Source organism: Anastrepha obliqua, chromosome 3, assembly GCF_027943255.1.
Source record: "Anastrepha obliqua isolate idAnaObli1 chromosome 3, idAnaObli1_1.0, whole genome shotgun sequence".
In the NCBI taxonomy this organism is placed as follows: domain Eukaryota; kingdom Metazoa; phylum Arthropoda; class Insecta; order Diptera; family Tephritidae; genus Anastrepha; species Anastrepha obliqua.
This window is the reverse complement of record NC_072894.1, coordinates 81,282,307-81,307,563: the sequence shown is the minus strand read 5'-3', so window position 1 is coordinate 81,307,563 and position 25,257 is coordinate 81,282,307. Positions and strand designations below refer to the sequence as shown.

Here is a 25,257-nt window from a genome sequence, read left to right as displayed (position 1 = left end):
ATCGTTAGTGATGAGGCCCATTTCCATCTTAGCGGGTACGCAAATAAGCAAAGTTTACGCTTCTGGGGCACTGAAAATCCGCGTGTAACCCACGAGGAGCCATTACACCCGCTCAAAGTCACTGTATGGTGTGCTGTTTTCGCTGGAGGAGTCATCGGACCTTTTTTCTTCGAAGACGTCGCGGGCCAAACGGTTACTGTGAATTGTGAGCGCTACAGAGCAATGATCAACGAGTTCTTTTTGCCGCAACTTGATGAATTGGGATTAGAAAAGATGTGGTTCCAACAGGACGGTGCAACGGCATATACTGCACGTGCCACAACCGATATGCTGAAGGATACGTTTCCCGGGCGCCTAATCTCCCGTTTTGGCGATTTGCACTGGCCAGCAAGATCGCCTGATTTGACCGCTCCAGACTTCTTTTTGTGGGGCTTTTTAAAGTCGCGGGTTTATGTCAACAAGCCTCAGACTCTTGCAGCTCTTAAAGACAATATCCGTCAAGAATGTGAGGACCTATCGCCGGAAGTTTTGGCCAAAGTGATGGAAAATGCCATAAAAAGGGCTCAAATGGCAATCAACTGTGGCGGCAGCCATTTACATGACATCATATTCTCGATTTGATGTAAAAAAAATTAAAAGACCAAATAAAAATAATCCACAAGAAGAATCAAAGTTTTTCATTTTTTTTTTAAATTACAGCCAGAAAACATCGCTAGGTTACTTTTGCGCCACCTTGTAAGGCAAATATCTACATAGGAGAAAGATTAAAATAAAAATACATAAAAAGATAGAAGCAAAAATGAAGGAAAATTTAAATTCCTGCGTGCATAATCATAGTCGAAAATAAGCCGTTGTTAAAGAGAGGTTAAAGAAAAATCCTGGTTTATTTTAATAATCGTCGAATTAGAAACTGGTTTTCAGCTTACAGCCAGTATTAAATTTAAATCAACCATCAGTAGTACTAAAGTTAGCTTTAAGCAAATTACTATTTTTTTTTAACCTTATATTATTGTTTCTATTTCAACTTAAAATATTAAAAATTTTTCTTTTTTTTTTGTGTTTCAATAGTATTTAGAAACCAATACCACTATATACGTTGATTTAAAAAATTAACTCGTTATTTAATTATATATTTATTCATTCTTGTTCATAAAATTGTGACACCATTTAAGTCTGCAGGTTAGTTGGTCGTTTGCGCTTAAGTCTCCTCGTGTGGTTTCCTCTTTTAATGTAAGTTGCCGAATTTCCCGGTTAGAGTGTTCTACTAGTTGATTTATGTTTCTTAAGCTGTTGTTGCATATTTCTTCATGGACGGTTTTTACTTTAAGGTCTCGATGGATATTATCATTTAGTATATACCATTCTGCTTTTGATATTATACGAAGTATCTTATTTTGCGTTTGTTTTATAATTTTTATATTTGTGCTGCTCGCAGTTCCCCAAAGCTCTGAACCATATTTCCATATTGGTATTATAATTACTTTGTAGATTAGTATCTTATTTTCAAGTGAGAGCGTTGAATTTTTTCCCAAAAATCAATGAAGTTGTTTAAACCTAGTCTTGATTTCGTGTCGTTCTTGTCCAATGTGTAACTTCCAGTTAAGTTTATTGTCTATAATCATACCCAAGTATTTTGTCTTTGTGTCGTGGTGGATTTGTTTATTCTTTATGAATATTGGATTGCAGGTTTTTGTTTTAGTATGAGTCATACCTATATAAAAAAAAGGTTGCCATTACTGTGAACACAGATATATATTATGTAATATAAAGGATGACTTTTTAGCTACTATCTTTTTAAACAGTTGGTTTAAACAGCCGACGTACGTCAAACATTTTCAGTTTGGTCTATAATTTAACCATGAATCGTCTTACAAACGAAAAATTGTGTTCAGCGACGAAGCGCATTTTTTGATCAATGGTACGTAAATGAGCAGAATTGTCGAGTTTGGAGTGAAGATCAGCCAGAAGAATTGCTAAAGCTACCAATGTATCCAGAAAAGGTCACAGTTTGGTGCGGTTACATCTTGAAAGATGCTGCAAATCGTAATGTAACTGTGAATGGTGAGCGCTACCGTGATATGATATCCAACTTTTTTTTGCCCAAAATGCAGGAGCTTGACTTGCATGACATTTGGTTTCAGCAAGACGGTGCCACATGCCACACAGCACGCGTAACAATGGACTTGTTGAGAGACGAGTTCGGTGAACATTTTATTTCACGTTCGGGACCTGTTAATTGGCCACCCAGATCGTGCGATATAACGCCTTTAAATTATTTTTTGTGGGGCTATGTTTAAGCTCATGTCTATGTAGACAAGTCTGCTTCAATTAACGCATTGGAAGACAACATTCAAGCATTTATATGTGAGATACCGGCCGAAACATTGGAAAGAGTATGCCAAAATTGGACTCTGAATGGCAGATTTTTTTGTTTTATGCGCTGCTTTTTCATGGCAAAAATACACTCGGAGGTTTGGCATTGCCTGCCGAGGGGCGACCTCTATTAGAAAAAACTTTTTCTACACTTTGATGTTTCACGTAGACTCTAACCTATGTTCTCCGAATTCCGAATGGTAGTCATGCACCAACTCATATGGCTATGGCGGCCGAGCTGATTACTTTGTTGAAAAAAAAACTTGATTTACATAGACGCACTCACACTTAGGTACCTAAACGGTTACATGAACAGCATATATTGTATTACGATAACCGTGCAAATTGTGGCAATCAAGCTGACTAACTTTATGGGTTTTTTAAAAGAGACTACTGCAAATGTGGCAACACTTGTTAGGGACAGACTAAAATTTTCGCAAGCCTCAAAACATATATTATACTAAGGAGTATATGTAAAATATGAGTTACGCAAGAAGCTCTCCTATTAGGTAGCTAATAAATAAATGAGAAATACAAGTTATCTAGAACCCCAAATTTTCCACCAAGGGCAAAATAACTACTCCAGTGCACACCGACATTGTGCTTTATAGATGTACTTCACGGTGCAGAACGTATGCTCAACATCAGCCCGTAAACGGCTCTCAGGGATGTTGAGGCAATCAGCTGATTTTCTGACGTAACATGGGTTGCCACAGCTGCTTGTTTACGACAAAACTTTGTGTTAATGGTATGCGAAAAAATCAACGCAGCTACTCTTCATTTTACTTCGTTGCCGTCTGGACGTCATCTACGGTCTAAACAACGACTGAGTGGAAGAGTATAAGAATATACATATGTGAAATGAATATATATCATGATGGTACAGCTGAAGCAATGCTGACAATTTTGCTTCATGGTCAAACCTTGTAATCTATCATTCCTACGTTTGTATAATATATTCACGGGTAGTACATTTTTGTTAGCACATTTTGAACTCACAAACCAAAGGAGGAATAAGGAGTAAAAAGGAGAAGAAACAGGAAAAACAAAAACATAACCTTATGAAGTAAAGATGTACTGCTGTCCTGCTTTGCTTTTGTTTCAGCCAATTTAAACCGACACTTGTAACCTTACAACTCATACAACTTGTTACATCTCATTACCTTGACAACAATGCCTACTGGCATATGTTTGCCACATATGCCACATATGCCACATACTGGCATGTACGCCACATAGATAGATGCATGCTCATAATAAGTAATTCCATATTATACACACGCAAAATATTTTAACTCCATTACATGCGTCATTTAATTAATGCGTATTTAGGGAAACCTTTATCAAACTAATACATATTTACACAGACGTAAATATTTGAAGACTGAAGAATGTCCTTCGTCAACATTTTATGAGCTCTTAGCATATTTGCATAAAAAAAGCACAACAAAATGGGGCAGTGGCATACAATCAGACGTAACAGCCACATACGCGTATAAAAAAATAGGAGTGTACCCAACCGCAGACAGACAAATCGAATGTCAGTTGTGTAACTTATCAAATGTTAAAAATGTAAAAAATTATTAAACGAAAATATAAAGTGAGTGAAGAAAAATTGTTACACGAGAGCATAAGGCTGTAATACGAACCGAACAATAGAAAATCGGCACATGTACAATAACGAACTCTTGCGCAATTGATCATAACCAAAATAAATTAAAAAATAAAATAAAACTGTATACATTCAATAGATTTCTACCGATCTTCAGAGTTTTGAAAAATTCTCATTTTTACGATAATTTTTCGCTATTCTTAATTTTAACTCCTGAACTAAACATAAAAAGTACTCGTATTCACTCCTTTTCCATTCAGGTACTTGTATTATGCATAAATGATGTTTCCATCTGCATGCAACAACACTTTACTAGAGGATTTTGTAATTTTAAAATAATAAATTCGCGGCATATTGAGATGATTTGTGTTATACTAGATCCATACTAAGAACTTGACGATCGACATTTACCAACTACAGTAGAAACTCAATACTTGCACACCTCGATACTTGTGACACATTTATTTCCTTTGCGTACTCAGCACTTGCGACAGTAGAAAATTTTTACCTCGTTACATCAACATTTTTTGTTTTATATTTTCCTTTTGCTCTTTTTACGTTGTATTTTTTAGGATAAAACTTGGGGAAGTACTGGTAATAAAGTTTTTTGAGTCAGCTGAATGAATTTAAGTACCGTCTAAATAATTTGCTGACGAAATAACAGTTTTGTGTTAAAAGATGAGTTGCAAAGAGTTATGTTGAAAAGAAAAAATTTAAGCTGCTTACAAAAAAAGAAAAACCTGGCATTGTGAACAAATTCTCATTCCCATGAAAGCATTATTTAAAAATTTGCACGTGCATAGAGCAACAGTAACTGATATTAAAAAAAATGCACAGTCAATAAAGAATTTTGTTACGCGATCTGAAAACTCTTAAGATTTCTGAGTGTCCAAAAATGAATAAGACGTTGTTCAATTGGTTCGCGGGTCAAAGGTCCAAAAACGTATCAATAACAAATGATATGCTAAAAGAAAAAGCCAAAAGATACCAAAATTCATGAAAGCCTGGAGGCTTCCACACTAGCAATGGTTGGGTTACAAACTTTAAAAAGAGGCATCGACGGCTAAAAATTTGCGAAGAAAAATTATCAAAAACATATCGCACCCTAAATACAAAAGGGTCACAACTCAAAATTTTCCACACTCGAGCTTGACTTGTTTGCAGTAGCATAGAAAACAAACTATGTGACATATCACGCTGAAATTTGCCATGTAAGCTTATAACAGTCCTACCAAAAAACAAAAAATTTATTTTTGCCATATGTCATCCCCGGACCGTTTTATTGATAACGTCTCGTTCATATTTGAGCGAAGGTACATTTTGAGTTGTGACCCTTTTGTATTTAGGGTGCGATATGTAGGAGTGACTCATCAACCCATTTTTGTACAAATTTTACAAAACAAGTATGGGATTAGGTTTCACAAAAGAGCAAATATACAATGCCGATGAGTCTGGCTTATTATCCAAACTTTTACCCGGTAAAACTCTTGTTGTACAAAAGAAACCTCGGCTCTGGGTCATAAGATCAATAGCTGATGATGCATCCTGTTGCGGGGAGAATCCTGTTCAAAAATGTTGCGGGGAGAATCCTGTGTGCGGCTACAAATTTGTTGCGGGAAGAACCAATAATGTTGCAGGAAGAAATTGATGCGGGAAGGACCAGTAACGTTGCAGGAAGAAATCGATGCGGGAAGGACCAATAACGTTGCAGGAAGAAATCGATGCGGGAAGGACCAGTAACGTTGCAGGAAGAAAACGATGCGGGAAGGATCTTGTATGCGGCTATAAATCCATTGCGGGGAGAGTCCTCTATCCTTAATGCTGCGGGGAGAGTCCTGTATCCAACAATTGCCCAAAATAATGAAACTTGCTGCTTCAATTGACAAAGTTACAATTTTTTCTCACTATATTTTACAAAAATGTTCCGTATTTATACACATTTCTTTACAAACAAAACCTACTTAACTCACAGAAAATTATAACAATTTAACAAAAGTTGAAAAACAATAAAGTATTTTATCTAATATTAAATTGAACTCAACATACCGCCGCCCTTGAACTATCTGAATAAGTTCAAAACAAAATATTAAAAAGAAAATGAAAAGCCTTGAAAAACATTTACGATAAGTTATTAGTTTCTTCATGAAATAAATCTCCTCTCGTTGGCAAAAGGCAAAGTTTGACTATAGGGCGAACCAATTCGCCATGCGGTGTTTTCAACGTAACTACTCTTACACGTCCATCGGTGCCATGATGGCATTTGATCACTCGTGCAATCGTCCACTTCGTCGGAGGATTAGGCTCGTTGAATACAGCAACCACATCCCCTTCTTCAATGTTGCGTGAAGAACGAAACCATTTAGTGCGACGTTGTAAGCTCACGAGGTACTCGTCTCTCCAACGACGCCAGAAATGTTGTCTCATGGCAGAAATTGCTTGCCATCGCTGTCGAAGATTTCCACGAAACCCTTGACCCTCAGGTTCCGGTATTGACTTCAGCGGTTCACCGACTATGAAATGTCCGGGAGTTAAAACTTCTAAGTCACCAGCAGCTTCAGAGTTGTCACAGAGTGGACGAGAGTTTACGCAAGCTTCTATTTCAGTCAAAAGTGTGTTGAACTCTTCGTATGATAGTGGAACTTCTCCTAATACGCGTTTTAAATGATACTTAACACGTTTGACTCCGGTCTCCCAGTAACCTCCCATATGGGGTGCAGCCGGTGGATTAAATCGCCATTCGATATTCGAGTCCGCAAAGAAAGAGCGAAGTTTAATATCAGCCATGCACTGTTGAAATGCAATGCGCAACTCCTTCTCGGCTCCAACGAAATTTGTACCGTTATCTGATGCCATGACCTTACAAAATCCTCGACGATTGGTGAACCTTTTAAACGCATTTAGGAAAGCTGGTGTTGACAGGTCACCAACAAATTCGAGATGCATCGCACCAGTGCACATACAAATGAACGAACAAATGTAGCCTTTGGTAGCCTTAGCTCCTCTTCCTTGGGTGAATTTGTAGAGGTAAGGTCCAGCGAAGTCAACAGCAGTGTGAGTAAAACAACGGGCGTAGGTTGTACGAATGACAGGTAGATCACCCATGACTTGTGTGGTAAGATTGCGGTTCAAATAAGTGCATTTCACGCACTTATGGTATATATTACGGATCAAGCTACGAGCGCCGATAACCCAATAACGACGTTGTAAGACAGTTTGCATAATGCGGGGCCCAGCGTGCAAAGTGACCTTGTGTATTTCGCAGATTATTAACTTAGCAAGCGGACAATTCTTAGGCAAGATAATGGGATGCCTAACATCTGGAGCGATTTCATCGTTTTTTATTCTTCCTCCAACACGTAGAACACAAGTCCCATCCAGAAAGGGCTGCAGACGCAAAAGACTACTGCGAAGTGGGATTGGTCTTTTAGCGCTGCAAAGAGAAATTTCATTAGAAAAATAAAACTGTTGCGTATACCTTATTAGGCGAAGTTCAGCTTCAAATAACTCTTGGCAACTCGGTGTACCAAAACGCTTTATAACATTAAGCCGTCTGTTAGCCCCAATGTTAGTCAAAAAACGTAAAACATAGGAAATAACTCGACGCAGCTTAGAATACGATGAGTATTTTGTCATCACGGACCAATGATCTGTAGAATTAATCACATGGGCACGAATACTCTTTCGTATGCCCAGCTCTGTAGTGTGCTCTTTAGATTTTTTCTGCTTCCACAATTGTTCAGCGCTTTTCAGGAAAATAGGACCAGCCCACCACAATTGATGACGTAATAATTCGGAGGGAGTTATACCTCTTGAAGCACAATCTGCAGGATTCTGTTCAGAACGAACGTGGTTCCAACATTCGGGAGGCAAAACTTCTTGAATATCAGCGACGCGGTTGGCTATAAATGTCACCCATCTGCTGGGGTGAGCTTGTAACCATGCCAATGTTATAGTAGAGTCAGTCCAAGCGAAAAGCGGATAACGGAGATCAGACCAGCAGTGCAGCACGCTTCGCACTAGTTTAGCAGCAAGATGAGCGGCGCATAATTCAAGACGTGGCAACGTTGTCGGCTTAAGCGGAGCTACCTTGGTTTTCGACGAAATTAATGACACAATAATGCTACCGTCGCTTTGTGTTGTTCGTGCATACAAAACGGCGGCGTAAGCCAGCTCGGACGCGTCTGCGAATACGTGCAATTGCGTAAATGTCCCAGCTACTTCAGTACCAAACCAACGTTTCACCTTCAAATGTGCCAGTTTCTTGAGTTCTATGCGATGCTCCAACCACTTCGTTGCGATAGACTCAGGAATAATATCATCCCAACCTACCTTAGTGCGCCATATGTCTTGAAACCAAATTTTTGAATTTATAGTAGCGGGAGCAAGCAGGCCCAGAGGATCGAAGAGCGTACTTGCATTTGATAGAAACATGCGCTTGGTCAACTTAACTGGCGGTTCCCTCAAGTTAATAGCAAACGTGAGATAGTCTCCTTCTGTGTTCCAGATAAGACCTAAAGCGTGAACATCCTTATCGTCGACAATATAATGTGATATGTTCGTAGATGCATTAGAAATGCTTGCGATTAGCTCAGCGCAGTTCGATGCCCACTTACGAAGTTCAAATCCCCCTTCCCTCAATATTTCGGAAATATTTTGCTGCAACAATCGAAGTTCTTCTTTACTAGATGCACCAGTAAGTAGATCATCCATGTAAAAATCCTTGAGAATAACACTAACAGCCCTAGCACAATCATTCGACGAATCTCTTGCCGTCTGTTGAAGTGATCGGACAGCTAGATGAGATGCAGCTGCCACTCCGTACGTTACGCGAACCATGCGAAAATTTTGGATAGGCAGGGATGGGTGGCTACGCCATACGATGCGTTGCAAATCGGCGTGTTTTAAGGATACGCAGATTTGACGATACATTTTGGCGACATCTGCTGTTACAGCATAGCGGTGTGTTCTAAAGCGAAGTAAGATGGAGTATAAATCTTCCTGCAATTGGGGTCCTATAAATAATGCGTCATTCAGCGAATTTCCGGAAGTTGATTTTGCGGACGCGTTAAATACAACCCTCAATTTGGTCGTGGTACTACTTTCCTTTAAAACAGGATGATGAGGCATATAATACGTTGGATTCATAGTCTCTGACGCGACCTGCATATGTTTCATGTCAATGAGTTCATTCATGAACTCATTGTAGCGTAAACGAAGATCGGAGTCACAAGCGAGTCTTCTTTCAAGTCGTAACAAATTCCGGATAGCAAAGTTTCGCGACTCTCCCAGAGCTACATCGGGCTTCAGCGGCAATTCGACGACAAACCGTCCGTTAGGTTCCCTTCGATGCGTTGTTTCAAAATGGTCTTCACAGTAACGCTCCTCATGCGTAAGAAACGTTTTTTGCGGACCTTCCTCTAACTCCCATAACTTGTTCAATGCTCGATCCAAATGAACATCGCAATGTAACGACTGTAAGCGTGGCATATCAGGCTCAGATCCATTCACGCTTCCAAACAGAGTCCACCCAAAGACCGTCAGTTGAGCCATAGGAGCTCCAGATGGACCCTTACGAAGTTCTGTACAGATCAGTTGATCCATAACGTCCATTCCAATCAATATATCGACCCGTCCAGGCTTCATAAAATGGGGATCGGCTAAAAATAAACCTCGGATATGTGGCCACGATGAAGTAGCTATAGTCTGTGTTGGCAAGTCGCTTGTAATTTTAGACAGAATTAACGTTTTGACAGTAAAGCATTGATTTGTAGAGAAAGAAGAAAGAGAAAGTGATACTTCACCTCTAGCTCGTCCTCCTTGCGCTGACCCAATTCCAGTAATGTTTACTTCAGATGTTGATCGCGGCAGGCCTAAGCGTTGCACACACGCTTCGGTTACAAAGGAAGCATGTGATCCAGAATCGAAAAGTGCACGTGCGGGCTGCCAATTACCAGAACAGTCGCGTACCTTCACTAATGCGGTGGATAACAGCACAACTCTTTCTACAGCTATGGGTGGATTGGAGCTCGAGTTCAAGCATGAAGAAACGCGTGGAACGTCGACGCTTGCTGGAAATTCACAAGTTTTTGCGCTTACCTTTGATGTGGCGTCAGCAGCACATAACGAATGCGTCGCGTAATTGTTCACTGCGGTAACGGTCGTTGACTGCAAAGCACCGTGCAACAGAGTGTGATGACGTTGTTTACACATGCGGCAAGTGGAAGCACTGTTACAACGGTCTTTATAGTGACCTGAACTTAAGCAGTTGAAGCATATGTGTCCTTGCTTCACGAACTGTGATTTTGTAGACAAGTCCAATTCACGAAATTTTTCACAACTGTAAATTTTATGAGGTCCACTACAATATGCACACACATTTCTTTGTTTTGATATCGTGTGGAACACATTTGTCGACTTGCTTGATGATGCAGTTTTAACCTTAATTGGTACTGATGTTGTTGACGACGAAAACATCGATAACGATCGGCATCTTATCTCTAAAAATGTTATTAGTTGCTCAAAAGATGGAGGATCATCACTAACGAGCGATAACTCCCACTGCTTACGCGTTTCGAATGCCAACTTACTGACGACCTCATGTACCAACCAATCATCCCAAAACTCAATCGGACGACCCAACGCTTTAAGCTCGCGAATATGCTGTTGGAACGCATCAATTACACCTTTGATTGCGTCAGCATTGTCATGCGTAGCTCTTTTAATTTCAGCCAACGCGCGAAGATGAGATTCCACAATTACACGAATAACCTTATACCGCGATGTTAATAGACCCCAAGCTTCAACGTAATTTGCGTCACATATTTTAAAACCACTGATAATTTTCAACGCGTCACCTTTCAAGCAGCTTCGGAGATAGTGCAACTTTTGTCCATCTGTTAAAGCAGAGTTATTATCAACTAACGAAGAAAACGCGTCGAAAAAAACAATCCATTCTGTAGAGTCACCGGAGAATGTGGGCAACTCCATTTTCGGTAAACGTATAACCGTGGACACAGATGCCTTTGTGGAGCTATCTTGCGAATTAGTACGACAATTTTTCACGCGGCTAAAGTTAGCTGAAGCTGTAGAGTACCAAGTTTCGGCTTGGATACGCACATTTTCTTCAATTTCAATAACATCGGCACCACACGTAATTTCTACAGCGTCTTGAGCAACGTTAAAACGAACCCACTGTTCACTCAATAACTGAAGATAGCTTGCAATATTTTCTGCATCCATAGTGAATGCCTCATCAATACTTTTTGCCATATACCGTTTAATGGCATTGAGAGCGGAATCGCGCGTTTTAGTGGAATTCGACATTTTTAATATGACAGAAAAGCAAACGACGGGTTTTTAGAATTTTCGCGATGTTAAATGCAGGAACGGCTGCACAAACGTACACACAATGCACAAAAATAATTTTCTTAATAATCGTTGCGCCTTTTGCTACGCGTATGTATGTACACAAGCGAATGCGTATATGCAAAAGGCAAGCGGAGTGACTATATCCGGCTCGAAGGACCAAAAATGTTGCGGGGAGAATCCTGTTCAAAAATGTTGCGGGGAGAATCCTGTGTGCGGCTACAAATTTGTTGCGGGAAGAACCAATAATGTTGCAGGAAGAAATTGATGCGGGAAGGACCAGTAACGTTGCAGGAAGAAATCGATGCGGGAAGGACCAATAACGTTGCAGGAAGAAATCGATGCGGGAAGGACCAGTAACGTTGCAGGAAGAAAACGATGCGGGAAGGATCTTGTATGCGGCTATAAATCCATTGCGGGGAGAGTCCTCTATCCTTAATGCTGCGGGGAGAGTCCTGTATCCAACAATTGCCCAAAATAATGAAACTTGCTGCTTCAATTGACAAAGTTACAATTTTTTCTCACTATATTTTACAAAAATGTTCCGTATTTATACACATTTCTTTACAAACAAAACCTACTTAACTCACAGAAAATTATAACAATTTAACAAAAGTTGAAAAACAATAAAGTATTTTATCTAATATTAAATTGAACTCAACACATCCAATACTCAATTCATTGCAACTTTGCTTCGGGAAGTAGAACCATTGCAGCAACTCTTCCAATCTGGAACCGGGTAATGAATTGTTGAGCTTCATTCGGAAGGCACAGCTTTAAATGGAGAATACTGTAGTGAAGGAAGTAACGACGCAATGTTAAATACAAATAAAATTGCATCGGAGGTGACAATATCAGCATTCAATATGATGTCATATTGGTGCAGAGGCTCAAACACAGTGTGTTACTGAACAAGCGAGTGTGTGCAAAACCAAGCAAAATCGAAAATTTCTTTAATTTCAAATGAAGATTATCGCTTTTAAATGTATTCAATTAATATAATAAAAACCATTAAACTTGGATTGCTATCAGTAAAAAAACTATTTTAATTTGTATGGAAAATAAGCCTCAGTACTTGCGACAACCTCGAAACTTGCACCGACGCCATCAAATTTATTTTATTTGACAAGAACGACCTGAAGCTGAAGTATAAGGAAAAGATTTCATCTAATTCAAATGTACAAACGGTTGTTCTTAAGGAAATCAAAAAATGCCTGAGCCAAAGCTTCGATCTTAATCATAACTAAGAAATGAGTTGTTCAATTACTGAAATCCCATTTCAAAAAGTATCTCGATTTCTTCGCTTGATTTATTTTCGGGTTTTAAACCTAATAAAGTCCCCATCAATTGGCCTCTCGTAATTCATTCTTGACCTTAGATGGATGCACTTCGGGCGTTGAACACATTGACAAACAATTAGCTGATTGGGAAAATAAGACCAGGTATTTTTTTGTACAAATATTGGTTATTTGTCTGACTTATCGAAAAATGTGTTCGATGAACTAAGTACGGGTCAAAAATATCTATATGAAATACGCCAAGTTGTATCAATTGGTTCGTGTACTCCTGTAGTGGAACTCACTAACTTTAAATAATCCGTCAATTATTATTTTTGCCTACACTATTTTTCGTTTGCTTTAACGATTGTGCTATTCGCAATCTTATGTTAACTAACTCTGTACAGCTGCCTGCTTCTATTTACTCATACTGATAGAGAGAGAGGGCATCTTTGTCAAATTAAATATCAATATGAGTGAATAATGCAAAGATGAATAGTAACAACGGCCAACGTATGCATAAAGCAGAGCTATTAAATTCAACTTTAATTTTTTCTTCAATGATTTGTATTTGCATTTGCGCAAAGTAAGTATTTATTCCATATTAATGTTTGCTTAACACATTTTGTATATTGCTTTAAGATTACATCGACAGCTCCTAAAAGAAAGCGCGCCACGGCCGAGCAACTCAGTCGAACATTTCTTTCGTAACGTGCGCTCCACTTAGGTCTTTGGAATTCTAAATATAGGATGATTGAAGGTTTTCCGCAAATGGAGGGGCCTACAGTTTTAAGCCGGCTCCGAACAGTTTTTATGAGAAGCTTTTTCATGGCAGAAATATACTCACAGCTTTGCCATTGCCTGCCGAGAGACAACTGTTGTTAGAAAAAAGCTGCTTCTATCATTTGGTGTTCCATCCCGTACATATATTAGATCCCGCGCACTTCCGAATAGTAGCCACGCACCAACACATTTTGGGACGGCGGTCGCACCTACTGCTTGTTGATCAAATCCAGTTGCGCAAAATCACAATGCAGCTAGAAAGTTGTAAAATAAAATTGAATAAGCTTGAAGTTTACAAAACTTACATGCTTTTCAGTCTAAATCACAGTTATGCTGGAATATCTAAGTTGGCTGTCAAGTTGAGAAATGAGGTCCTTAACATCTGGAATTGAATCGGAAACGTTTTGGGAAATTCCCTGTAGCCAAAGGGAAAGAGTGCGCACATCTCACAGCGAACGTGAATCCATTGTTTGAGGGCTCACTACCTCCTCTCCGCGTCATAAGTTGGCAAACATAATTACACTTTGTTAAATAACTCTTTAATCATGAAATTTCACTGCTTCCCCACTAATTCTTATTTTTGTTTCATTTAACTATACCACAACTGTTGTCGGTTAATTCGCGATAATCGTCTTCTTGACCGAAACATATGATTTTATATTTTCAACTTTTTTTTTTGTGAAACGGGTTACTGAAAAGCAGAATCATTCAAATTTAGGTTAAGCAGAGATAATGCGAATATCATTAAAATATGTTAGTGAATTTGTAGTTCATATGTGCACCCTAATGTAAATGGTGGTCCATCTAGGGTTTGGAATTTTAACCATAGATTTTTTTCAACCATTTTTTAGTTTAGTTATATCCGTGGTGTACAAAAAATTTAGTTTATGATTGAACGAAGTTGAGAAATATTCAAATCGAATATCAAAAACTGTCGAGTAATCAACCGAAACAGTGATGCCTATTGGCCGCCTAGAAGCAAAAGTTTGACTTCATCAGACTAGTCTTGGAGAGCACTGAAATCTCAAATGTTGAGCCAACATCTAAAACCGATGCAAGAGTTGTCACTGGTAAGATATAAGAAGTGCCGAAATTCGAGAAAATATCCTGAATAATTTAGTTGTCAGCCATGGAAATCATTTAGATGGAACTTCATTCTATATTGAATAGCTAGGTTTACTCCATATAATAAAAAAATGTTAATTCCTTTAAAAATATTCTTGCCTCTTTTATTTAACACGTTGAGTGCCACCATACAACAAAAAAAATGGGGTTCGTCCGGCCACGATTTTTTTTTACATAATACAATAGAATATTTGAATTTTTGAATGGGCCATATGATGCCACATTGGTCTCATACCCATAGGCCAAGCAGCATAAACAATGCAATGGCTCTAGTATGGCGTGAATACACTACTACTAATAGCCTCTATGAAGCAGCTGCATCAGCACAAACCGAAATCTCACACATTATACCGCGAGACCAAGTGTCACCACGAGGCCTGAAAGTCTCTTCGCACTGTGCGACCAACCTGGACTCACATGGCACTCAACGTGTTAAGATCGAATTGAATTAAATTTAAATTACTGGATAATCCAAAGGCGTGCGGCTGGTTTTTTTAACTGTCTGATATACTGAAGAAATTGCACGTTCCTTGTGGGAGGCTGATACAGAAGCAGCACGAATACACCAAATACCAGCTCAAGCCAGCTGTTTACCCTGAAGTGGACATTTTGCTTATTAATTTTTGGAAACTAAAAATCTGTCAGCATGACTCGATAGCGCACGTCATTACAGTGGCGGTAGTAACGGCAACTGCGTCCTCATTTCGAATGAAATAAGGGCCAATGATGCTGTCAGTGCCCTATGAACTTCGCAAACATATTTATTTTTTCGAACTAAATTTCCAGAATTACGCAGCGTTGTTCTGGAGTTAAACGATTCATGATAATTTGCCAATCCTTACTGAACAGAAATGGCAGATTGCAGTCAGGAATCGACTCATTGCCCAGCAATACCATACCTATGATTTTTGATTGTTTTGACTGACTCTTTTTTACATTATTATGTTATTTATACTAATTTAAATAATAGCTAGGGGTACGGGCTAAAAACAATTTACTGAACATATCGTTCATCGGTGTAACTATTATTTGTAGCATCAAAAGACGTCGTTTTATGTCTTCTTTATGAAAGGAAAATTAACAAAAAAAACAAGTTCCCTAGAATCAGATCTATATACTCTATATATCCAATGATTACTGTAATTGATATACTCTATTTTTTAACAACCCCCATGGATATGCTTTTTTATTTCTTCTCAATTATTATATGTATTAATTGCAATGATTCTACTTTCGTTTTATAAAAATTGGCTGTTAATATATTAGAAAATGCGACTGGCAATTCGTTGCCAGAGACTGCAGGAGAGACGCATCGAGATGGTGTAATAATCACTGGGCAGGAGTGAGCCCGAGAAGTTTTGGTCGATTATTTCGATTGTTGTGCCTAGCAGCTTTCCGCGATTGACAATTTGTGTAGGAGAGAAAGCATCGAGAACCATCGAAATGTTTGAACAATCGCGACAGTCGACTCAACACAACAACTCGGACTTGCCCATCACTAATTCACAATTTTAAACGACGAATTGGCCTAAAATGTTGAAAAACTCAAGTTCGGTCGCTTTTGCATCTTTCTATAGCTGATATAGTTAATGAATGATTGTACCATCATATATCTAAACAGCTGAACTACACCCCACAATCCCCGGGCCTTTGAGTCATTGAGCATTTATGGGATCTTCTGGACAGGGGAATTCGGAAAAGGAGCAACACTTGGTTAGGTTTGCTCAAATATGATTCTCCCTTCATAGTAGAATAAATGCCAAGGCGACTTAAAGCAACTCTTAACGCCAAACAAGACAAACAAAAAATTAAAGACTGGACTTTTCCAATTTAATTTTAACTATACACTTTATTTTGACGCCCACAGTACCTTTTTAACTAACCAAATATTTATGCATGCGAAAAGAAAGATGAAAACATGTTAAAGGGTGCTCGAATGACACCAGCATACAAACACACACAATTGTATTCCTTTGCATATTTATGTGTTTATTAATCAGCTGTCACAGCTGGCATTTATTATAACCTTAGTTGCGTGCGTGCAAAGATATGCGCCTAAAATGCGGCAACCAACCTAATTTCGAACGTCGACCCTTATCTTTAGCATATTCTCAGCTGTACGTTTGTATGTTCGGTTGTGTATTACATCGATTGTTTGTAAAAACCCCGAGGTTTGTAAAAACGAAAATTACAACTTACATTTTACAAATTACAGCAACAACGCCATAAGCGTTCACAGCGTGTAAGTGTTATAATTTATTTTGCCGCATAATGAGAGGCGTTGCGAGCCAATAACGGATAGGATTTTGCCTCGCAATGCTTTTAACTTTTAGTTGCACATTTCCAAGGCTGCTTTAGACCTTATGTATGGGTGTATGTAAATAGTTGCTATTCTCCACTTGCTTTGTCTAATTTTCTAGTTACATATCTCTACCGTTAGATTTGTATGTTGCACTTTTTTTGTTTATGTTTGCCGCTTAGACTTTGACCAACAACTCAGTTGGCCGATTTAAAACGGCTTAGGTGAATAACTACAATTCATATGCATACATACATATGTATCCTATGTTCATATGTAAGTTCGTGCATACATGGAAGCATTCATACAAAAATGTATAGATGTATGGGTAAACTGATTACCTGCGGACATTTGCCTCATCCGGTGTGGCTTAACGCTTTGAAAGCTTGTGGCGCACTTCCTAATTAACCATATTCCGGTTCATGTTCAAACTCAAAGCGCAGTGTTAACACTCGCAGTTCGAGTACATACACAGGTATGTTTATAGGCTTGTGCGTATTTGAATAAGTGACCCTTAACACCGCTATAACTTCCATCTATAGGTGTGTTTGCGTTATCACATACACTTCCCTTTTAGTAATTTCCTCGTGGCACTTATTTCATTATGATTAAGTTGATTTTCCTTCGGGTCTTGCATTCATCACTGCCTCCATTTATATAGATAATAATAATTCTTCTGCTGGGCAGCTCTCTTCCTACCTTTTATCCTCCCTATTTGTACTTTATGCTTTGTCAGTTTTTTCCCTTTGCGCTCACACCCTTTTCTAGTCGCATATTTTTCGTACTAGATTTTCATTCGAGCCTCGGCTCTTTTGTGACGTTTTACATTTATGCTATTCACGAAAAGGATTGATTTTTGGGCACTTTTTATTTCGATACATATAATTGAGTAACTTTAAAAAGTTCACGGGTTCTTTATTTCATTTACTTCTTTATTATTATTATTATTTTTTTTACAGCTAAGAACGGCAAACTGTGTTGACATTTCTGTTCAGAAAGATTTGAAAATTCAACATGAATCAATGAATTCCGAGACAACGTATCCAAATTATTTGAATTTAATTTAAAAATACAAAAAAAAGAAGTGTTAAAGAAGACGACGAAGTTTACGTACGGATCTTGGCTTACGTGCGCATAAAATACAGCTCGTGCAAGAATTCAAGACAAATGACCATCTTTTGCGTCGCATTTTCGATGATTGTGGCCATTTAGATTTATTGCAAGAAGTAGTCAAAAATTTAACTAATTGTATGAATCATCTAACACGTACCAAATTATTGTAAAGAAAATCACACCAACAATGTTTTCCAGATTTTTGCTGCGCGAAACGTTCCCCGACACCCATGCACATCGGATACTGTCTGTCATAGCTGACAAAATAAAACAGAGTTGATTGAGATTACATTCAACCTTCCTCGGGTGGGAATTGGTTGAAAGCGAAATTTTTTCAGTCAATGTTCCGCCTTGCACAAAGCAGAAAAACCACCATACTTATAATAGTCCTCACATAAGGTTGCGCCTTATCTTTTTCTTAATTGGCGCGATAACCGCTTAGGCGATTTTGGCCGAGTTTAACAAAGCGCGCCGGTCGTTTATTTCTCGTGCTAACCGGCGCCAATTGGACACACGAAGTGAAGCCAAGTCCTTCTCCACCTGATCTTTCCAATGCAAAGGAAGTCTTCCTCTTCCTCTGCTACCACCAGCTGGTACCGCATCGAATACTTTCAGAGCCGGAACGTTTGTATACATTCGGACGACATGACCCAGCCTAAGTAGCCGCTGGATCTTTATTTATTTATAAAGCTCATACAGCTCATCGTTCCATCGTCTGCGATATTCACCGTTGCCAACGTGCAAAGGTCCAAAAATCTTTCCCTCAAACACTCCAAGCGTCGCCTCATCGGATTTTGTCATCGTCCACGTTTCTGCGCCATACATTATAATGGGCATGATGAGAGCCTTGTAGAGTGTTAGTTTTGTTCGTCGAGAGAGGACTTTACTACTCATTTGCCTACTTAGTCCAAAGTAGCACCTGTTGGCAAAAGAGATTCTACGTTGGATTTCAAGGCTGACATTGTTATCGGTGTTAATGATGATTCCTAAGTATACGAAGTCCTTTACAACCTCGAAATCATAACTGGCAACAGTGACGTGGGTGCCGATACGCGAGTGCGCCGACTGTTTATTTGATGACAGGAGGTACTTCGTTTTGTCCACGTTCACCACCAGACCCATTCGCTTTGCCTCTTTATCCAGTTTGGAGAAGGCAGAACTAACAGCGCGGTTGTTAAGGCCGATGATGTCAATATTATCGGCATATGCCAACAATTATACGCTCTTACAAAATATTGTGTCTGAGCGATTAAGTTCTGCGGCTCCTGCGATCCTTTCCAACATCAGGTTAAAGAAGTCACACGCCAGCGAGTCACCCTGTTTGAAACCTCGTTTGGTATCAAACGGCTCGAAGAGGTCCTTACCAATTCTGACGGCGCTGCTGGTATTGAGCAACGTCATCTTGCACAACCGTATTAGTTTTGCGGGGATACCAAATTCAGACTTCGAGGCATACAGGAAACTCCTTTTCGTACTGTGGAATACAGCTTTAAAGTCGACAAAAAGATGGTGTGTGTCAATTTTCCTTTCATGGGTCCTCCCCAAGACTTGGCGTATTGTAAATATTTGGTCGATGGTGGACTTTATAGGTCTTAAGCCACACTGATAAGGTCCAATCAGTTGGTTGACGGTGGGCTTTAGCCTTTGACACAATATGCTCGCTAGAAACTTATAGGCGATATTTAGAAGATTAATCCTTGCATAATTGGCACAGATTGCAGCATCACCCTTCTTATGGATTGGGCAGAGCACACTTAAATTCCAATCGGCAGGCATGCTTTCATTCGACCATATTTTACATAGAATCCCATGCATGCACCTTACCAGCTCGTCAACCATGTTTGAATAGCTGAGACGGCAGTCCGTCTAGGCCCGCGACTTTGTTGTTCTTTAGCCGCGTTATCGCTATTCTTACCTCGTAATGGTCGGTTAGCGGAACGACAGTTCCGTCGTCAACGATTGGAGTATTGGGATCTTCACATCCTTTGTGAACATACATAGGCAATAAATGCATGAGCTCAAATCCCATCCATCATATAGTCTGTCTGAGATTATTATTATAAGACGTTAGATTATTATTATTATTGTTCATAGTTATCATGATAGCTCTTGGGTTATTCTTAGATTCTTCTTCTTCTTCTTCTTAATTGGCGCGCCAGTCGTTTTTTTCTCGTGCTAACCGGCGCCAATCGGACACCCCGAGTGAAACCAAGTTCTTCTCCACCTGACCTTTCCGCAGAGGAGGCCTTCCTCTTCCTCTGCTACCACCAGCTGGTACCGCATCGAATACTTTCAGAGCCGGAGCGTTTGTATCCATTCGGACGACATGACCCAGCCAACGTAGCCGCTGGATCTTTATTCGCTGCGCTATGTCTATGTCGTCGTAAAGCTCATACAACTCATCGTTCCATCGTCTGCGATATTCGCCGTTGCCAATGTGCAAAGGTCCAAAAATCTTACGCAGAATCTTTCTCTCAAACACTCCAAGCGTCGCTTCATCAGATGTTGTCATCGTCCACGCTTCTGCGCCATACGATAGGACGGGCATGATGAGAGTCTTGTAGAGTGTTAGTTTTGTTCGTCGAGAGAGGACTTTACTACTCAATTGCCTACTTAGTCCAAAGTAGCACTTGTTGGCAAGAGAGATTCTACGTTTCTTAGATTCTTAGAAGATCCAAAATCATTTCCTTCAAAATTGATAGCTTATTCCGGTATAATACTCTAAGAGTTTCTTTCTTTTGAGTCCTAAAAGGACTCCGGAACTATACGAGTAAATTGTGTTGAGATGGGCCCTTCTGGGTGAACTTGACAGCGATGTTAAGTAATTCAAATATAAGATCTGGGGCTACTTGGTTGAATAGCCGCTTAAATGTCTGACAAGATCGCAATTTGCATATTTTTCATATACTTTTGCCTGAAGGATGAGCAAATATTTTCGCAGTTTTCTTAGTATCTTACAATCGATTCATTATTTATATCTGTATAAGTACATATATGTATATTACGGAAACATAAAATATCTTTCAAATCATCTTATTCCCTGTCAATATTACAGGAATCTACCCGAATTGTATCTACAACGGATAACATATCCGTTACTTAGAAAAGAATTTAGGCCTTTGATTGAAATACATTGTTGCCTCTCGGTACAACAACTCTATAGTCTTAAACTTTCTGAACCATCCGTTTAGCCATGAGTTTGAACAGGTATTTTAGGTTGATTCACGTCACCTCATTTATGAAGGCAGTCGCAGCTTGCCTTTGCGTAATGCAGAATCATTACAAAGGAAGTAGAGGCAGGTCTATTTATCTTCATAATTCGTACATATCATATAATAACTTCGCTAGGTGTACCAAGCTTATCAATATGCCTGTCCCTTTTAAGTTTATTTTTACCGTTTAAGTTGTACAACTAAAGTCTCTTTACCCTTTTAATTATTTAAATCACATCATCTCACTTTCTTCCTTTTTTACTTTGCTCTTTTCGCAAGCGTATAACTAAGCGTATGTCAATGTCAACCAGCAACAGCAATTTATGCATAATTGGATTTTCATGCTGAAAGAAGTATAATTATTATCACCACCAAGGTGTTATTTTTCCAGTCAGTATATTCATATCAACCTGACAGAGCTCACTTGCTCTTCTTTTCATCAATGGTCCGTGTTGCGGTGTTCGTTGATGCTGGTATTTGCTTCTTATATATTACAATATAAAATCCTTTTAGTGTGAATATCGCATTAGTAGTACCTGCAAATGCAAACCTCAACTTTAGCTCATTCCATATACATACACATACAAGTATATGCATACATAATACACACGTACTATATAGATGATTAACACTTGGGGGGCCAGCTTGGATAAACCATTTCGTACCTCATATGGTATGGGCAGGCCATAGTATAGAATACGAGGAAATAAAGGTAAAAGTTGAGTATTTTTATGAAAGATAAAGTATAAATATACTTACAATTATTCATTTTTAATAGAGCGTGGATAATGTTGCATGTGGCATGATTGAGTTATCTGCGGACGCAACTGCGGTTTCATTGTGAATCGGTGCCAGTAACTACAGCTTCAGCTGATTTTGTGTTAGCGTAACTCGCAATGGAATATGTTCGAGTTATGCCACTACACTATGGGTAAATTCCATTTTTCTTTTTGTCAAAAAACCTTTAGAAATTTGTCAAAAAAATACTTCAAATACTTCCATGTTTCATGAGTGAATTCATAATTGTTTTAATTTATTTGGAAGATGCTTAACAATAACCCAAGCTGTATATTTTTAGAATTAATAATTGGTCCGCATAAGGGCTATGACCTATCAAAGCCATAACTTAAAATAAGTTCGACATCTAATTAATGTTTTTGGTTTATTTTCGTTTAGTTCAAGACAAGTTCTTTTTGTACTGCAATAGTCCGTTCGATAGTGCGCACCTTTTTTATGCAAATGCCGTCGTACGTCAATCATATTTGACATTACTTTTCCAATAAGAGGTATTATTTTGATATTCAAAGAAAAATACTATTTTTTAATATAATATAAATTATCGGATGTTTTCATTATAAAGAGGAAGTTATGCCGTTAATAGTAGAAAATAACATCAGGCAAATGACCACCATGACCACGCGTACAGGACAATATCCTTTTCATGAAATTTTCCATAACCGAATTGCAACGTGGCTGCCCTATGTCCTCGATAGCCTCTCGAATTCCAGCTTTGAGGTCTTGAATCGATGCTAGGCTGTTGGCGTAGACCTTCTATTTCACGTGGCTCCAAAGAAAAAAGTCACAAGGTGTTAAATCACAAGATCTCGGTGGTCAATTGTGATCCCCTCTTCGAGAGATAACACGGTCCGGAAGCTTTTCCTGTAAAAGACCAATGGTTTCGTTGCTTGTGTGGCATGTAGAGCCGTCTTGTTGAAAATAAACGTTGTCCAGATCAATACTATCCAATTCCGGCCATAAAAAATCGTTAACTATCTCTCGATAGCGCAATCCATTCCAAAATAACAGCTGTTATTGGAAAAACCTTTAGATAGCTACAGCGTACAAACAGACAAGCAATGGAGCGCGTAAAGGTCAAAATAATGATTTTCATCACTCAAAATATGTTTTTTTTGCTTGCGAAATTATTGTTTTTTTTATTTAGTAAAACCCGTTATTCAAAAATAAAATTAGATGATTAATTTTGCGCCGTCTATATGCTTAAGCCATTTATTAACAGGAATTTCTGCAACCTTAGCTGTGTGTTGGTTAATGATCGGTATCCGGATACAAATTTTGCACGTAAATACAACAATAACGATGAGATGCTGATAGAAATCTTCTTCAATTTATGGGCCATTCTATTCGCTTCGTTTTTCGTCATCAGTTTGGCAGCACAGCTATTTGTAATTGGTAACACTGAAAAGTAAATATTATACGTCCACGAAGTTGTATAAAATAAAATGGAAAAGCTTTTATTTCAGAAAAAAATTGAATGTTGAATGATGGCCTTTAAAAAAATTGTAATGCTAGGCTATGAGGCATGGACTATTAACTCATATTGATAATACCATATATGTATGTATGAACTCATTAGACGATTTTCAGTTGAAATGTCGTTTTCTTCTCCTTCATCTTCTGTTAATGTTTCATCGCCAATTCTGCCATGTTCCAAGCAGCAAATGTTGTGCAGAATACCTATAAATATGATTATTTCAACGATTGAGTCCATGTGTGTATTTTTTTCTTTGAAATGAAGCAATCGTCTGAATCTTGTTTCAAATATTCCTAAAGCATTTTCGACATAAATTCTTTTGGAAGAATGTTACGAATGGTTCCTGTTTTTCTTTTCCTCACTACCACAATTCTTAAAATTTATATCAGCGCTGTTAACACCCATAAAATTCGTATCCATCCTTATCATTCCAGTGAGATATGGCTATGATACTAAGCTGAATAACAGAAAAAGGCACGCTAAATGATTATCTGTAGTTAGAAAGTTGCCTTCTTTATTTTGCGCCTTTGCAACACTATTTATGATCAGGTGTAACTCAATATTTTTATGGAAAGATTTGATATTTTTTAGTGTAAGCCTACATACATATAGCATTTCCACTTATGAGCTTAAGTTTAAGTTTTAAGTACGTTGAAAACAATCTTCTTGTCCAAAGGATGGAATTAACTCATGAAAATGTTCGTGCCATGGTTTATTACGATTTTTGTCGTGGATTATTGCAACAGGAGGGCAATGGTCAACTTACTTCAGCTTTGGCGTTAAAGCACTACACTCAGCTACTGTGAATTAGCTGAATGAATGAGTTACAACATGATCGACGATCTTTGCAGGATGAATTTCGTAAAGGCCATCCAAAAACGGTTGTTATGCTAGAAACAATTTACGTACACATCGCGAGAGAGAGAGGCATTATTGCGCATTGGTGGGATCAGCATACATTCAATATTGCATGATTATTTGGTCGCCAAAAAGATTTGTTCTCATTGGATATCGCATGATTTGACAATTGCTCAGAAAGGTGTAAGATGCACGTGTCGATTGGTATAGAGAAATGTTGAAGAAATTCCGCCGACGTGGTTCAAAGCACATCTATGGCATGGTAACAGGTGAGGAATCTTGGATCTATGAATAAGAGTCGGAAACAAAACAGCAATCGATAGTATAGGTAGGTCATTCCAACAGAATTTGTTCGGTGAACATGCACCTCAAAGCAAATGGTGGCCTATTTTTTTCTGAAAATCTGGTCATGTCGCAAGTGTATCACCAAAGAAATTTAAAGCAGTTAATTTTGAGTGATCGGATTGGTTGTCAGAAGTTTTCGGAGAATTAAGAACAACCAATCAATTTTTTAATTTCCCCCCCCCCTCTTTTAGAAAGATACACTCTCCCAACTCTTCGCCCATTTTTTAAACCCTTCCAAAAAAAGGTTTGGCAAACTCTCCCAAATACGTCTCTGTCTCCGCGATGACTTCCTCGTTTGAACTAAATTTTTTTCCCGCAAGCCTTTTCTTCATGTTAGGGAACAAGAAAAAGTCGCAGGGAGCCACAACGGGTGAATACGAGGGACGCGGCAGCAATTCATAACGCAGTGCATGCAGTTTGGCGGCGAAAACTTTGGACAAATGTGCTGGTGCGTTATCGTGGTGAAACAGCACCTTCTCTTTCGCCAAATGCGGCCGTGTCTCCTTGAATTTTTAGTGAAAGCTGTCCAATAACTTACTGGAGTACTGTCCAGTGATCGTTCTTCCTTTTTCTAAAACACCGATGAGGATGACTCCGTTCGCATACCAAAAAATCGTCGCCAT

General features: G+C 38.7%; 1 protein-coding gene across 1 annotated transcript; it reads right to left on the bottom strand.

Annotated features, from left to right (window-relative positions):
* Nucleotides 1-6,103: 6,103 nt before the first annotated feature.
* On the bottom strand, nucleotides 6,104-11,308 carry LOC129242091 (uncharacterized). Its single transcript, XM_054878651.1, has 2 exons — nucleotides 7,461-11,308; nucleotides 6,104-7,415 (listed from the first exon to the last, which is right to left on the bottom strand). Exons 1-2 carry the CDS (start codon nucleotides 11,306-11,308, stop codon nucleotides 6,104-6,106), a joined length of 5,160 nt encoding a protein of 1,719 aa, XP_054734626.1.
* Nucleotides 11,309-25,257: the final 13,949 nt, after the last annotated feature.